General features: G+C 56.6%; 8 protein-coding genes across 8 annotated transcripts; 3 read left to right on the top strand and 5 right to left on the bottom strand.

Annotated features, from left to right (window-relative positions):
* Positions 1-518: 518 nt before the first annotated feature.
* Positions 519-2981, bottom strand: MGL_2500 (uncharacterized protein; the record flags this gene model as incomplete). Its single annotated transcript, XM_001730066.1, has 1 exon — positions 519-2981. One exon carries the CDS (start codon positions 2979-2981, stop codon positions 519-521), a length of 2463 nt encoding a protein of 820 aa, XP_001730118.1.
* A 237-nt stretch (positions 2982-3218) lies between these two features.
* Positions 3219-3968, top strand: MGL_2499 (uncharacterized protein; the record flags this gene model as incomplete). The annotated part of the gene is made up of 1 exon (XM_001730065.1): positions 3219-3968. One exon carries the CDS (start codon positions 3219-3221, stop codon positions 3966-3968), a length of 750 nt encoding a protein of 249 aa, XP_001730117.1.
* Positions 3969-4359: 391 nt separating this feature from the next.
* MGL_2498 (uncharacterized protein) lies at positions 4360-5253 on the top strand (the record flags this gene model as incomplete). The annotated part of the gene is made up of 1 exon (XM_001730064.1): positions 4360-5253. One exon carries the CDS (start codon positions 4360-4362, stop codon positions 5251-5253), a length of 894 nt encoding a protein of 297 aa, XP_001730116.1.
* A 129-nt stretch (positions 5254-5382) lies between these two features.
* On the bottom strand, positions 5383-7944 carry MGL_2497 (uncharacterized protein; the record flags this gene model as incomplete). Its single annotated transcript, XM_001730063.1, has 1 exon — positions 5383-7944. The coding sequence occupies one exon, from the start codon at positions 7942-7944 to the stop codon at positions 5383-5385; it is 2562 nt and encodes an 853-aa protein (XP_001730115.1).
* A 357-nt stretch (positions 7945-8301) lies between these two features.
* Positions 8302-9132, top strand: MGL_2496 (uncharacterized protein; the record flags this gene model as incomplete). Its single annotated transcript, XM_001730062.1, has 1 exon — positions 8302-9132. One exon carries the CDS (start codon positions 8302-8304, stop codon positions 9130-9132), a length of 831 nt encoding a protein of 276 aa, XP_001730114.1.
* Positions 9133-9351: 219 nt separating this feature from the next.
* Positions 9352-10905, bottom strand: MGL_2495 (uncharacterized protein; the record flags this gene model as incomplete). Its single annotated transcript, XM_001730061.1, has 1 exon — positions 9352-10905. One exon carries the CDS (start codon positions 10903-10905, stop codon positions 9352-9354), a length of 1554 nt encoding a protein of 517 aa, XP_001730113.1.
* Positions 10906-11062: 157 nt separating this feature from the next.
* Positions 11063-13138, bottom strand: MGL_2494 (uncharacterized protein; the record flags this gene model as incomplete). The annotated part of the gene is made up of 1 exon (XM_001730060.1): positions 11063-13138. One exon carries the CDS (start codon positions 13136-13138, stop codon positions 11063-11065), a length of 2076 nt encoding a protein of 691 aa, XP_001730112.1.
* Positions 13139-14280: 1142 nt separating this feature from the next.
* MGL_2493 (uncharacterized protein) lies at positions 14281-15720 on the bottom strand (the record flags this gene model as incomplete). Its single annotated transcript, XM_001730059.1, has 1 exon — positions 14281-15720. The coding sequence occupies one exon, from the start codon at positions 15718-15720 to the stop codon at positions 14281-14283; it is 1440 nt and encodes a 479-aa protein (XP_001730111.1).
* Positions 15721-15755: the final 35 nt, after the last annotated feature.

Genomic DNA, 15755 nt, shown 5'->3' with positions numbered 1-15755 from the left:
TCCTCTATCCAGAAACTATGTTTTGAGACGTCTTGTGTGAGTGCATGACACGTGTAACGATATGAGTTTGCTTGGCATTTCCGGGCCTAAAGGTCGGTGGTGGCCGCGATAACTCGCTTTTGTCAGAGCCCTAGTTACGTGAGTTGTTCGTAGGTTTGAAAGAGTTGTCAACATGGAATGGTTGGGCCCATCGGTATCCATACGTAAGGTTTATTGGTGCCTGTGCAACCCGTGTCATTTCGAAGATCTGGCGTCTCTCACAACCATCGCATGGAATGCCACTGTGTTCCGAGCGCTGGTGGTTCACATTGTTCCATATTCGGCAGGGCACAAAAGACCAGGCTCTCGTAAAGAAGACTGCCCGATGAGCAGATCTCCAAGGCAAAACGCCACTTTATGGTATGTTTCTGAATTGAGTCCCATGCACATACACACACACACTCACACACACGCTCTCTCTCTCTCTCTCTCTCTCTCTCTCTCTCTCTCTCTCTTAGCACAAAAGTCCTTCCTATATCCTAAGGAGTCCATTCAAGCAAGGCTGACGCAGTCTCGCGTACCTGCGCATTCGCATGCGTCCGACTGAGCATGATAAGCTCCCAGCATGGCTGCCCACTGGCCAGCACGCGCGCACTCTCAGGCTGCTCGGAATATGGGTCAAAAGTGCCATCGTGAATGGCATCGCGATTGTCCACGAGTGCCTCGAAACGTGTGTCGACCGACGCGGCGCGAGCCAATATCGCATGCGCTATCTGCAGAGCGTGAAGCGTCGTCGTTGTCGGCCAATGTAGGGCAGACATGAGCAGTCTGCGAAGCATAGCAGCCGTGCGATCCAGAGAGACATGCAGTGTAGACCGAGATGATTTTACGAGTGCCAGCTCGAGCGCATGGAATAGCATCGATGCCATACTCCAAGAGCGCAAACCACGCACTGACGAGCCTTGACGCGGCGCGCCCTCCTCGATCTGTGTGGACATGGCTAGCGGCCACATCACCTGGTACAAAGCAACATAAAAAGCACCCAGGTCGAGCTCGAGCGCCCCACCTTGACCGGCCTGTAATTCCAGCGCAGCTACAATGCAAAGCAGTGCGTGTCGTGGCTCATGTGCATCGATTGCTTTGGTAACATGCGTTCGAAGTACACCGACCACGTCGCGGAAAAAGTCCGCACTCACATGGTGTGCAAAATGCACAAGACCCTCCAACGCACTAGCAAGCAGAGGCAATGGCACGTCATCAGTCTTGAGAATGCGGAAAAACAGTGCAAACATGAGCTTGAGCGTCTCAGACTGACGCCGCTCACGCTCCTCCAAATCCAACGTTGCGTCCGCCTCGCGCATCTCATGTTCAATCTGGCGGAGTTCGCGATCGCGCTTCACTTGCTTTTTGCTTCGGTGCACCGCGAGACCCTTGCGGACCTGCCGCGGATCGGCATGGCGCACTTCTGATGCTGTTGGCATGGAATTCGATGCGTTCGCAGAGCCCATGGGCCCACGGCGCACACGCCGACTGAGCTCGTCACGCAGGCGCAGGTGAACCAGGATTTCAAGCACATTTGCATGGACCGCCAACTTGCGCTCGCGAATCATCCGGTATAGCAGCATCACAAGCTCGAGACCCAGTTCGCCGTCGGCATCTTGTCGAAGCAGCTGAGCCAGAGCCTCGAAGCATTGTTCGCTTGCAGGTGTCCAAGCTTTGCGAGACAGCAAGGATATGACGGAGGCCAGGAGGTTTTTACGATAGTTGAAGTGCGGAGCACGCACAAGAAGGGTGCAGAAGCATTTCCGGGCGACAGGCGCGAGTGGCGAAGATGCATCTCGCACATCACCTTCACAGCACTCGAGGTAGTCGCGGTACAGGCGAACAAGTCCTTGCTCCCAGTCGCGCCGACGAGCAACGTCCTGACTAACGCGATCCTTTTGCTCTGTTTCCGACAAGGCACGAATGCGGTAGCCAGGCAAGATATCGACAAAGACAGCAAGCAGCGAGAGCATCGCAAGTTGTCGAATGTAGGGATGCATAGGAAGACGCTTCGTTCGAGGACGTGGGTCCTCGGGGGGTACGTGCACATTGCGCTGAGCAAACACGAGGAGACGGCGCAAAGACGCCTGTCCCTGCTCAGGATCTGCCATGATACTGGATGACAGACGAGCTATTTGCTCACGCGCAGCTAGAATAGCCTGCGTGCTGGTGGTCCGATTCGACGCAAGTGCCCATTCTGCAATGTCGTAGGGTGTTTGGTATCCGAGATATTGTGCGTCAGCCGAGGAAGATGATGTCACGCCAGGACTTGTCTTTGACACGTCACCGTTGTCGTTGTCGTCATCATCGTCATCGCTGTCCTCCATGACATGTGGTTCGTATATAGCACGGCTGTTTCTCGATTCTTTCGAGTTCGGCTGCTCAATGATGCCTTCTGATGTTCGCACAGGCAAGGGGAGTTGTGCCAAAGCGTGTCGCTCAGCTCGAGCGCGTTTTTCCCGCTGTTCAGCCTTGAGAAGGTATGCATCTTCGAGAGGATCATGTTCATCGGCATCTTCGTCTAGGTCACTCTCTTCCAAATCGTCCTCACTGATATCTTTGTCCCAGTCCATCTCATCCTCGTCACTTTCACTTGCACCCTCCATATCAGTGCTCTCGTCACTTTCGTCCTTGGCATCTGTTCTTTGCGCATCTAGTATCTCACGTTGGCGCCGCTTTTCGTCGCGAACTCGTTCTTTCGCACGTCCTTGAGCACCGGAAGAAGTGACATCTGGCAGACGTGCCTCGGACAAGAAATGCAGCTGACCTGGTTCGGCATCCACGGCCATGTCTTGTGCATCCTGTACCCATGAATCGTCCACGTCCTCGCCATTCCCATCGACACGCGCGCGCTTATGAGAGTGTTTTTTCAACTGCTTTTTTTCCTGATTTGGTGTGCGGGCATTCTGCTTTGGCATAGGCCGCTCACGCTTCTTTAGACGCACGCCGCCATGCGCCATGATCCAGGGCGTGAGCGTATCTAAATTTTTTTGATTCGAGCATGACACGCTTTCCTGTGTGTGTCACCCTTATGGAGTGATGCACGTGATGCGTAATGAGCGTGCCCTGTGGAGGTGGTGACGAACTAGGAGCACGAAGTTATGCAGACCAAAGTGAGGATCTAGGCACAGACCACGAGCGTGGACGACGGCGAAGCGCGTGCAGCAAGCCTGCGGAATTGAATCGACATACGAAAAATGGCGCATCAAAAGCGCACGTCGCCGTTTGCTGTGCCATACTTGCCAGGCGAAGACAGCGCATCGGAACGCGCGTTTGACATTGAGGCAGGGTACTTGCCAGTGCGCAAGCCCGTCGACGGCGGCACAGAGCCACAGGATGATGCACATTTGTATTTTATGCTGCATCGAGCTATGTATCCGCAAGCGCGACGCAAACTTGTGTTCTGGCTGAATGGCGGGCCTGGATGCTCTAGCTTTGATGGCGCACTGCTGGAGCTTGGTGCGCTGCGAATCCAGCGGAACGGGTCCCTTGCACTAGCGCGCCCAGGATATGCATGGAATGAGTATGCAGATGTCGTGTACGTGGACCAGCCTGTTGGTACGGGCTTTTCGTATGTGTCGAACCATGCATACGCAAAGACACTCGAGCAGGTCGCAAAAGAGTTTGTCTACTTCTTGCATGAGTTTGTTCGTGCATATCCAGCGTACATGAATGAAACGGATGTGTATCTAGCAGGAGAGAGCTTGTACGTTGCACGGGTGGACGATGCATGTGCTAACGACACACGCTGGTACGCAGTGCGGGGCAATACATTCCGTACATTGCACATGAGCTGTTCCAGAATACGCAGGACGCGTATGGAGCAGTTGCAGATGCTATGGCAGCCATGGGAGGAGGAAAAGAAGCGCGGGAGGTGTCAGCAGCACATGAGGAAAGAGGCGGTGGAACAGTGCCGCCGCCGCCACCACCATCGCCCATTTTGCTGAAAGGCATCGTCATTGGCAATGGGCATTTGGACCCTGCACGGCAGAGTGGCTCGGAAATCGACACGCTTGTCCGTGCGGGGATGTGGTCAAAGAATGGGCCAGAGCATCAGCGTCTGCAGCCGCTGTTGGATGCATGCCAAAGTGCCGTAGCGAAAGATGCGATTTCTCGCGCGGAGTATGAAGAGTGCGATGCGATCCCAAGTCACATTGTCCATTCCACCATTCAGAGGTACGTGCGTCGTGCAGGCATGTGCGAGAAAAAGAAAAAGAAAAAAACGAAAAAGAGGAGAGATGTACTCACGCATATATACACGCATGCAGAATCAGTGGGGCAGAACATTGCATCAATATATACGACATCCGCCTTACCGACAAGTCGCCAGCCTGTGGCATGAATTGGCCACCGGAAATTGGCGCTATGACCGAGTACTTGCGCCGGAACGACGTGTTGGCGTCTTTGCATGTAAATACAACGATGCGGCCAGAGGCGTGGGTCGAATGCAATCCAAACGTGGGCCCTGCAATCCACGCACACACGCGGGATACCGCTGCGGGTGCTACGTACCTTCCAGGAATCCTTGAGCGTGGTGTGCCGGTGCTCTTGTACGCCGGTGATCAGGATCTGGTGTGCCCGTCCCTGGGCTTGCAGCGATTTGTTGATCATCTGACTTGGCATGGCGCTCAGGGCATGCAGGGCGCCAAGCCTGAGCCATGGACAATCAACCATGCACTTGTGGGCACGTGGCAATCGGCACGGAATTTGACGTTTGCAACGCTCATCAATGCATCGCATATGGCGCCATACGACGCTCCCTATGCGGCGCATGACATGATGCTCAGGTTCATGGATGTGCGTCTGCCGCGCGTATCGAAGCAGACGCCGTCGGTGCAGTCGAACATCGGGAAGGATGAACGTGTGCTTGTGCCGCATGATGCGGCCTTACTGCTGCAGAACACATCGGTGGCCCCAACGACGTCGTCGTCCATGCCGTCATCACTGCCAGCCTATGCATCTGACCTGTCCGGCAGTCTGCTTGTATGGATCCTCATCGGGATGGCCATTGCACTATGTGTCTACATGCGGCGACGTGTCCGGCATCCGATAGGCACCCAGTACCATGCTGTGGGACAGCACGTCATGGAAGATGCAGCAGCATCGCTTGAGTCGGCAACGAGGCGGCCACCGGAAACACAAGATGCGCAGTGGTTCTCTGCGGATCACGAGCTCGACACATTTACGCTGGGTGATGAGCACGACGAAGATAAGAATCTGGCGCTGCGATAGATGGATGCTGAGGAGCAGCGGCCGGAGCTGACGCCGTGTGAAGCGAGGCGCGCCACGCCTGTACGAGCGGGACGTCGGTCGTCCTTGTGCTTGTGGTTGTCGTCGCTGTCATCGACACTACCACCCACATCAGACATCTAGAACCTCTTTCGAATAGGCAGGAACAAGTAGACTTGCTTCATGCAATGCCAAACGGCGCGAGCGCTGTGCATCATCGCCAGACTCAGCCTGTTGCGCACTAGAGATCAGACCCTCGAGTGGTGCACGCAGCCTGGATACCATCTGCAGTGTATGGGCATGCGTCGACAGGGAACGTGTGCATTCACGGAGGAAAGGATGCATCGCTGTCGCGCCGAGCCATTGTGGGAAAAAGGTATCGATCAAGTCCTCCATAAATGACAAGCACGCATCGAATCGCGCCGGCTGCACGCCGCCTGTTCTGTATGACAAGGACGGTTTCGATGCTGCTGTCGCCGAGGACAGCGGCAGAGTACGAACCTCGTCCTTCATCCGATGCACAGAGGACGAGTCCCAAGCCGAAGCCATGTGGAGATCGATCCACGTGTTCAGGATATCTAGAAGTATCAGCACATCGGCATCATCTGTGATGTGTGTGCGCAAAGCCACACGCAACGCAGGCTTCGAAAAGGCTGGGGGAAGAAGGATGTGCTGCAGCACGCGTGGAATTGCTGGCGCTTGTGGATCCGAGTCGGCCGCTGCCCGCAAAGCATCATGCAGGAACGTCAATGCCTGGGCCTCACTCAAGTCTGGCACATGCCGCAAGAGGAGGAACACGAGGGACCAGTCGTGCGTGAGTCTCGCGCGGGGGACAAGATCAGGAAGGAGTGACGTAGATACAGCGCCGCGTTCAACAAAGTAGCGAACGGCTTCACGAGCATACGGTAAAGCGACCGCGGACCGTGACGAGACGCGCCCCGCTTGCATCGACGTGCCCGACGAAGCGAGCGCAGATGCACTGGTGCCGGGCAACGCCGGCAGCGCCATGTCCATCACCTGCTGGACAAGTGCGGCATCGAGCGGAACTTTCGGCGCTTTGCGCCCAGCCTTGGTTTGTGTGGCTTCACGCAGCGCGTCACTCTCTGCTTCGAGCCATGCAAGGACGTGAGCATCTAGCGCTTTTGCGCGCGCAGCCGCATCGTGCGTCGGCAGGCCCTGCAGACGATCGAGCAGCGCACGAGCCCTGGGCGAGCCAGATGCATGTGTGCTGCACGAGTCCGGCGACCGCACCGACGAGGTCTCGGGCGACACAAGCCAGGGTGCCGTCCGTGCAGCTGCACCGAGAGCGTGGCGCAACAGGCCGGTCGTTGGTACACTCACAGGCAAAGCCACGACGGAGCATTTCGACTCACTGGATGCATATGGATCGACTTGCACAAGGACGTAGTCGTCCATTGCGCGTGTGGCACTGATTCGAGCAGGTCCCGACAGCGCAACAGACCATTCCACGGTCGCGACCACAGCGTCGAGATCCATGTCCCACAGGAGAGCAGATGCACGTGTGCGCCCATGTTCTGTGCGCAAGACCACCGCTAGTAGGTGTGAGGCTGACAAGCAAACAAGACTTGCATCGTCGACGGGCGGCAGCTGCAGCGCAGACGGCTCGTCGATCACGAGACGCGCATCAACGGCGTGGAACCTAGCTGAAAGTAACTTCTGCCCACTCGTCAGAACATGCAGGCGGCCGTGCGGCTCCAGAGCACAGCTCATGATATCCTGCTCAGCAGGGAGCATGCAGGTCTGTGCATGCAGGGAATCTGTGTGCACACCCACTATGTGGACGAGGACATCCGTACTGGTCGGCGATGCACTGGCGGCCAGCGCTAGTGCACCAAGCAGTGGGCGCGCCGCATCATGTTCATGGGGGAGAAGAGTCCGCGCATCGTTCGAATCCAGCAGGCACACATGATGGAGCAGCATATTCCCACTATCGTACGTCGCAAGGACACGAACACTTTGGGCAGCGATAGGATCCGCAAGGAGGAGCACAGCACCGTCCTTGCGTGTGGCCAAAAGCTGGCCGTTGCCTAGTGCGTAGAGTGCACATAACGTGCCTGGCACAGTGCCGACGGTCTGGTGACCCATGTCCATGCCGACGCCAGAGGACGCGCCGTTTCTGCTCCCATTGGGATCCGCGCTTCCTGGGGCGTGCGCCGGGATATGTTTGCCGCGCGAGTCTAGTATTTCCGTGTATGCGCGCACCTCAGTGTGCTCAGACGTCGCTTGCACGCCCACGTACGTTGTGCGAACAGGCTGCTTGGCAGGTACATACAAGCTCCGCTCGACAACGAGGGGCGGTGTACACACATGGTCAGAGGGTGCTAATGTGTGTGTGTGAACGGGTGTCTGAGTCTGCAAATCCATCAGAACAATAGCAGTACCCTGCTCAAGAAGTGCCACAAGTCCTCGACGCCTACGAACAGAGCCCAGAGCACCACGAGAGCTCAGCCGTACAACGTCGCCAACAGCTACGTGGGAGTGCCGCGTGGTACGTGCACTTGCATTGCACAGTTCATATGTCGCCGTATGCTGGGATGGCCGCGGCTGTGCATATGTACAAAGTTGGATCGGCGTGTGCAGCAGAGGAGCAGCTGCCGAGTGTCTCGCACTAGACGAGGATCCTGAAGCAGCAGGAGCAGCTACTCCTGCTGGTTCAGTCGCGGCTGTGGTCATTCGTGATGCAGTGCTTGGAATGCCACGACGTTTCGTCTCGCACACGAAACGGCCGGCTCTTTGAATCTGACGAAGCAACAGCAGCAGGAGAGAAAAAGTGCGATCGCGAGAGGGAAAGGAAAATCCGTCTCGGCCGAAAAGAAAATCGTCCGTGCGTGCGGCCAAGCAAAATAAAAAAAGAGAGGGCATGACAAAACGCCACACACACGCACGCATAAGCCTGGCTGGCTCTCGGAGGAACGTGGCTGTTGTTGTTAAGCGCAAGCGAGTGTGAGAACATTGTTGCGTTTGACACGAGCGATTGCCTTTCCCTCTTCACCACCACTACCACCACTACGGACGCATCACATAGGTACCATGTGGATGATGAGCAGAATGGGACGCGTGCATGCGAGCGCAATGAGGCGTGCATTCGCTGGACAGCCTCGCACGTATACTCGGATGGCGACTGTGGCTGGACGGCCGCGTGTAGGATGGCCCCCGATGCTGGTGCGGCAAGGGACGATGCTGCCAAGCCGCAGTATGTTTATCCAGACCGAATCGACGCCGAACGAAGACTCGCTCAAGTTCCTGCCAGGATGCAGGGTGATGGAAAAGGGCACCGCAGAGTTTTTGGACCAACGATCGTCGATGACGTCACCACTTGCCAAAGACCTGTTTGCTTTGGACGGCGTAAGTGGCGTGTTTTACGGGCCAGACTTTGTCACGGTGACCAAAGATACCGACACGCCATGGTCCGCGATCAAGCCAGAAGTGTACAGTACGATGATGGAATTTTTCACGGCTGGCCACAGCCTGTTTCCTGATCCCAGCAGCGCACAACCTGGCTCCGATACGACAATCCTCGATACAGACTCGGAAGTGGTGGCGATGATCAAGGAGCTTCTCGACACGCGTGTGCGTCCAGCGATCCAGGAAGACGGCGGTGATCTCGAGTACCGTGGCTTTGGCGAAGACAGTGACGGCATTGTGCGAGTCAAGTTGAAGGGTAGTTGCCGTGGATGTGACAGCTCGACAGTGACGCTCAAGTCAGGCATCGAGCGCATGCTGATGCATTACGTGCCAGAAGTGCAAGGTGTTGAGCAGGTGCTGGATCCAGAGGAGCAAGTCGCGATGGACGAGTTCACAAAGCTCGAAGACCGACTGAAGAAGCAGCGCGAAGAGCGTGCACGCGGCTTTTCGTTGTGATGCTCGCGGGGTGGAGCGCTGCACAATCACATATACACACAAGTAGAAGCGAACCGGGCACGCATGACGTCCACACACGTGCATGTCCGCAGGCGAGGGCGGGGCGCAGCAGCACCAAGTAAGGAAGGAAGTCTCCCCCCCCCCGAAGGCTGGCGGCGCATCGCACGCTGCGTGGCACGCGCGCCACCGAGGGCACTTGTTCATGACCTGTGTTCTGGACTATGGCGCTATCGCAAACGACATGCGAAGACCCATGGCAGCAAGCTCTGCTACAAGGTATTTGAGCACGTACGGCACAGCAATCACGTCCAAGTCGCCAGCGCGACGCAAGACATTCGACCTCGGCATACGCACCCGCTTTGATGCATCGAGCCGGCGAACGGCCTGGCCAGCCTGCGCGGCGCGGCGGCATACGCGGCAGTATTCGCCATGAGGACCAAGAGGGACGTGCGCGACCGCCTCGGGGTGGCTGCTGTTGTTCTTGCTGCTGCTTGTGTGCTCGATCGTCTGCACAACACCAAGACCCGGCACGTGGACGCCGGCGGTATCGTCGTAGCTGAGAGAAATCAAACTGCCACAAGTCCGGCACACATACGCTGTTGTATAGTCGGAGCAATTGAGCAGGCGGTCCTGCAAGAGGAACGATGTGCCATGAGCCAGCAGGGCGTCACGCTCCATCTCACCGAACCGAATGCCACCCGCACGCTTCCGTCCTTTGACGGGCTGCCGCGTGAGCGCATGCACGGGGCCAGTCGTTCGCACTTGGAACTTGTCATTGACCATGTGTCGAAGACGCTGGTAGTATACAACGCCCAGGTAGATGTCAGCCCGAAGCTCCTGGCCCGTGATGCCCGAGTACATAGGCTCGTTGCCCATGTAGTTGTAGCCGGCTGCCCGCAGCTGCTCGCCAAAGTATGACACAGGCGTGTCGTGCTCGCCAAAGGTCCAGGGCGTCGCATCCTGCGAAAGGCCATGCATAGCACCGGCCTTACCGGCCATGCTCTCGATCAACATGCCGATCGTCATACGACTGGGGAAGGCATGGGGATTGATGATCACGTCGGGCTGCATGCCGCTCTCGCTGAACGGCATGTCCACCGCAGGCCACTTTTGCGAGCACACACCCTTTTGCCCGTGCCGCGACGAGAACTTGTCACCGATGACGGGCGAGCGTGGGATGCGGAACATGATCTGCACATGCTGGCACTCTGTGTCGCCAGCATCGCTGCCGATCACGCGCACGGTGTCGACGTAGGCGGCCTCGTCGCCCTTGTACCGCTTGACGATCGTGCGACCTGTCGCTTCATTGAAGCACGCGTACAACGGTGTGCCACGAGTCATAAAGGTGCCGACGAACGGCAGCCCATCGGCATCGAGCTGCTCACGCCGTGCATCGTCCGCACGGATGTCGGGTCCAAAGCCGAAATGCACCGGCAGCGCACCGGCGCGCCCGCCACGACTGCTTCCACTGCCGCTGCCGGCGCCGCCCATCATGTCCCGCAGGTGAATGACCTCCGACTTGTACACGCTGCCGTACCCAAAGCCACGTTCATGCGCTGACTTGTTCAGGATCATCGCATCCTCCATGTCGTAGCCCGTGTACGAGATGACGGCCACAATGGCATTCGTGCCGTTGGGGAAGTCGTCCATCGCATACTTGTTGTGCAGGGAGGGCCTCACAATCGGAGTCTGGCCGGTCTGCAACCGGTACAGCTTGTTGTCGGTGCGCCGTGCTATCGCGCCACTGGGCGTGCCCATCGTCTGCTTCCCCATCTGGCACTGGTACATGTTGCGTGGACTCTGATTAAAGTCCGAGAACGGCGTCAGATTCGCCACCACACTCAGCACATGCGTCGGTGTGTATTCGATGTGGGTCGAGATGCCCCGCTCGATCTCGTGCGCCTGGCACGCAATGTCCAGGTACACCTGCTCAAACGGACCCACATGGTCCCTCGCGGCCGTTGAACAGGTAGCGCACAGGGCGCATCATCCGGGCGCGGCCACTGAACAGATACACGACCCGGTACTGCCCGCCATGCGACGTCGGCACGAAGCCGATCTCGAGATCCAGCGGCACCGCGTGCAGTCCCTCCGTCTTCCACACACGCAGCACCGTGGCCATGTGCCGCGCGAGCGCCGGCGTCGCATAGCCCAGCATAACGCCGTCCAGCTGCACGCACACATGTGTCTGTGCACTGATCTGCGTCGCGACACCTTCTGTCATACCGAGCGACGTCAGCAGCGCTGGGATGTGGGCCACGTCCAAGTCGCGCGTCGTGAGCTGGCACGTGTGGGAAAAGTGGTTCAACAGGCCACACGGACTGCCATCCGGTGTGTGGACTGGGCAAAGAAAGCCCCAGGCCTCTGGAAGCAGCTTGCGGACGGTGGTCGTCTTGAGCTCGGCAAAGAACGCGCCACGGTGCACACTGCGGAAATGCGACACGTACCGGTAAAAGTTGAGCTTCTCCGCCACGATCGTAAAGCCACCGACCTGCTGCAGATCCAGGCCGGACGGCGACGACAAGTTCCCGGTCGCTAGGAACGACGAGAGCCGCGTGCCGATGTCGCCATTCACCTTCGCAAGCACACGCTGCACATACCGCGCGTCGAAAAAGTCACACTCCTTCGCGTGCATGCGTACGTCGCGCGCTATGACACTGCGTACATTGATGAGGTACTCGTCCAGGCGTTCTTTGATGATCGCGCCATACAAGAAGCCGGGCATTAGCACCTCCTGGTGCTGCGGGCTGTCCGGGTTGTCTGCACAGCACTCGCCAGCGACAAAGGCATACAGCTTGCGGATCATGAACACGAGCAGGCGGTACTTGTCGCGTGGCATATCGAGATGCGTCAGCACAAGTCGGTTGATCAGCTCTTCGCCAACCTGGGCGTGGCTCCAGTCCTCTGGCGCACGCATCACAACACGGAACTTGTCGCCCAGGTACTCGAGGCACTGCTCGCCCGTCCAGAGTGCATATTGCTTGAAGCTGCGCAGAAGCAGCTCGACACGATCCGTCAAGAATGTGTTGCTTGTGTCGGCTTGTACGATGGATGCAAAGATCTCCTTGTCCGTCGCACTGACAAGTGCCTTGAGCACCATCACGACTGGCACCATGTACTCTTGTTTCCGCCAACTGAATCGGAGTGTCACTCCCCCATTGTCGAGGTAGTGGACTGAGTTGGTGATGCTCATGAGATCGTGCCGACCCACGCATCGGATCGAGCATGCCTTCGACGTGTACGATGGACCGCGCCGCGTGAACGACGGCCGCTCCAGCGCCATGACATGGTTTGCCTTCGCGAGGATCAGAAACCGCATAAGACGCTCGTTGCCGTTGATGATAAAGTAACCGCCCATCTCGTTCGGCTCTTCGTGTTTCGCCACAAGTTCACTCGATGTCAGTCCTCGCAAATGACACCGATTCGAGCCCACCATAATAGGGACTTGTCCCATGTCGCGGATCTCACTTTGCTCTGGCCCATAGTCAACGCTCCATGTCACTCGTGCTGTGAGTCGCCCGCGATACGACACAAGTCGGTTCCGGCACTCGTCCGGGAACACGCGCCGATCCAGGGCATCTTTCGCCCGGTCCGGCACCATAGGCCGGCTTAACGAGACTGAATCAATGCGCATTTCAAGTCGATGTCCGCGGTCTGCGCCTTCGCCACTGCCGTCAAACACGACTCGTGGCGATAGCGTTTGCAGACTGCGCTCCAACAGACCGCCGCTGTCCATGCTCAGCTTATCTCCAGTGCCAGGTGCATCGAGCGATGGGTCGTCTGACCAGAGTGCATTGAAACTCTCGATATGTGGCCGCGAGATGTCTCGGAGTGCAGGCACATCCCACTCTGTCTTGGATGGCTTCATGAATCGCCGTTGCATCTCGAGTGTATGAAACGTATGAGGTTTTGCCCATGCTTCTTCTTGCAGCATGCTCACATCATCCCCTGGAGGCGGAGTCCCTGGCCCGGTTGACTCGTCCGACGACGAGGCACTGTGCGGCATGTCGCTTTAGCAACAATTTTGCTCGACGCGCCACGAACAATGAAACGAGGTGTGTGTGTGTGTGTGCGGAAGTGCGAGTGGGAAAAAAATTTTGACCAGATGCAGCTCGGCCGATCATCGACGAACAAGCGGTCGGACCCTTCTTCTTCTCCACCTACAATTATAGTCGCTCCTCCCTCCGCACGCGCAGTAGCCGATGTATGGGGGATGAGGTGAGGCACTTCTGTAGACAACCAGTATGGCCGATTTATGATGACCTGTCTCCGTCATGTCATGAATACATAAATCATGTCCAGGTGAATACCTGGCACGCTTTCCGAGACTGTAGCGAAAACATAGACACGTGTGCATATTGCGCTGAATGTCTGCTCACTACGATCATCAGTCTAGTGAGACTCGAATGAAAATTCGTCCAATTTACATGTAGTGATATTTCACGGTCGTAGAAGACAGTGCATTATATTGTCCCTTTACCGACTTCCATCGGATATCTCGGCCGGTTAGCACAATTGGTAGTGTGTCTGACTACGATGACTCTAAAGGGTCTTAGTTCATCAGGAGGTTGCGGGTTCGAGCCCCGTGCTGGTCATTTGTCCTTTCTCTTTTTGCCAACTGGTGCACAACATTTTCCGATGAAATTAAGTGCTACCTGAAAGAATAAATATGCACACTTGCAGCCAAGAAAACATCGCATGGCCGGTTAGCACAATTGGTAGTGTGTCTGACTACGAAAGCCTTGCAGGCTTTAGCTTATCAGGAGGTTGCGGGTTCGAGCCCCGTGCTGGTCATTTTTTTTGTTTTGAATTGTCAACACTAATGAATACAGAATAATCTGGACATATACACGCAACCTACAAGGATTCGGCCGGTTAGCACAATTGGTAGTGTGTCTGACTACGAAAGCCGTACGGGCTTTAGCTTATCAGGAGGTTGCGGGTTCGAGCCCCGTGCTGGTCATTGCTACCTTTTTGCCATGTCAAAACACGTACTATCATCATTTTTTTTATAATATTGCAATATCACCATGGGTGTCGGTCTCACACTCGTTACCGACGGACACAGATTAGTTTCGCCGTCACATCACCACCCCCTTCCAGCTTGTACACATACATACAATTATACATACATATTTGCCTTCCAGTCTAGTTTACCCCTACGATCAGTAGCCAGCCAAAGACGATCTGAGACATGGCAATACCAAACAAGAATTGAATGCGTGCCGCACGCTGGCCTTGAGTAACAGTGACGCTAGAGGGAGAAGTCGGGTCAGGAAGAACGACGTATCGCAAAGAGCGCAGGAGGAAAAACGCGTTCGCAGCGAACATGTACAAAAATGTAAGCCAATAGAGCCAGCGACTGATATGCAGAGATCCCACAGCAAGAATAACCAGCGTGCCAACAAACTTGTAGCCCGAGTACGCAATCAGGTCAAACACCGTATGATCGCCTTGAATATTGAGCAAGTAGCATCCCAACTTGATGGCACTAAATTCAATCAGAACGATCGCCATGGCACGAGAAGCCGTGTAACCCAGCACCTCGGGATGGAATCGACCACGAATCCCATAGATGAACGACGTTGCAATCACATAGGTCACGAATGCCATCAAGGGTATATACATATCAGGGCTGTTGACATCCTCACGCGGCACACAATACGAGACCGGCTCGACGGAGCCGCTAGGATGACCGCCTTCTGCCGACAACGACCGCTCCGGTGTGCTCATTCCAGCATAGATGGTAGAGCTGCTCTGGGTCGGCGACATGATGCCAGATGCACCATACGGCGTGGAGTATCGCAGTCGCCGCGACCAGGGCCGATGCCTCCAAGGGAATAGGATGATACGCAGCTTGTGCAAAACGTATGAATTCGACACATTAAAGTAGTGCTTGAGAACTGGCATGGGAAGAAGCGCACGGAAGTTGCGCTGCATGTATTCACCGCCCACCTGTGCGACATGCCGGCCTAGCTGCATGCCCATTTGTGTCGTAGCATCGTTCATCATGTTGGACGAGCCAAACGCAGGGATCCCTGCAGCATGCGAAAAGCTGTCCCACGCCGAGTCCTGTGGTGTCACAGGCATACCGTAGGCATCTTGCTGCACCACTGGTGGCGTGCTGACGCCATCAGCTCCCCAACCATTGGCCGGCGAAGGATACGTATCTGTGCTCTGCGGCTGCCCAGTGATCGAATTCGCTCGGTAGGGTGGCGGCGTGTATGGCGACGAAAAGTCTTGGGTCGTGGGCGACATGGGCGCAGGTGACTGAATCCTTTGGTACTCCATCGGCTGTGATGCCAATGGACCAGGGCGAACGACGCGCTGTGCACCTGTCATGCTAGTGCGCGGTGTGGTCGCGCGGCGAGGTGCATTGGGCACCGGCCTCCCTTGTGTTGGTGGCCGACCACCTGCCCATGGACCACCACGAGGTGGGCGTGGCTGCGCCGGTGCACCTTGGTACGATGTAGCTGAAGCGTCGCTTGAGCCCGCGCGAGAAGGCGCAGAGGCACGTGGATGCGTGGGTACAGGTCGTTGCAATGGCGGTGGCACGCGTCCCGACGGGCCAGTGCGCTGTGGATACATGACACAACGAAAGATGGGGATGTGCTAAGGACGTG

The sequence above is a fragment of the Malassezia globosa genome (assembly GCF_000181695.2).
Source record: "Malassezia globosa CBS 7966 chromosome Unknown mgl_sf_6.1, whole genome shotgun sequence".
NCBI lineage: Eukaryota > Fungi > Basidiomycota > Malasseziomycetes > Malasseziales > Malasseziaceae > Malassezia > Malassezia globosa.
The sequence above is the reverse complement of the archived record's forward strand: the minus strand, read 5'-3'. Positions and strand labels throughout refer to the sequence as shown.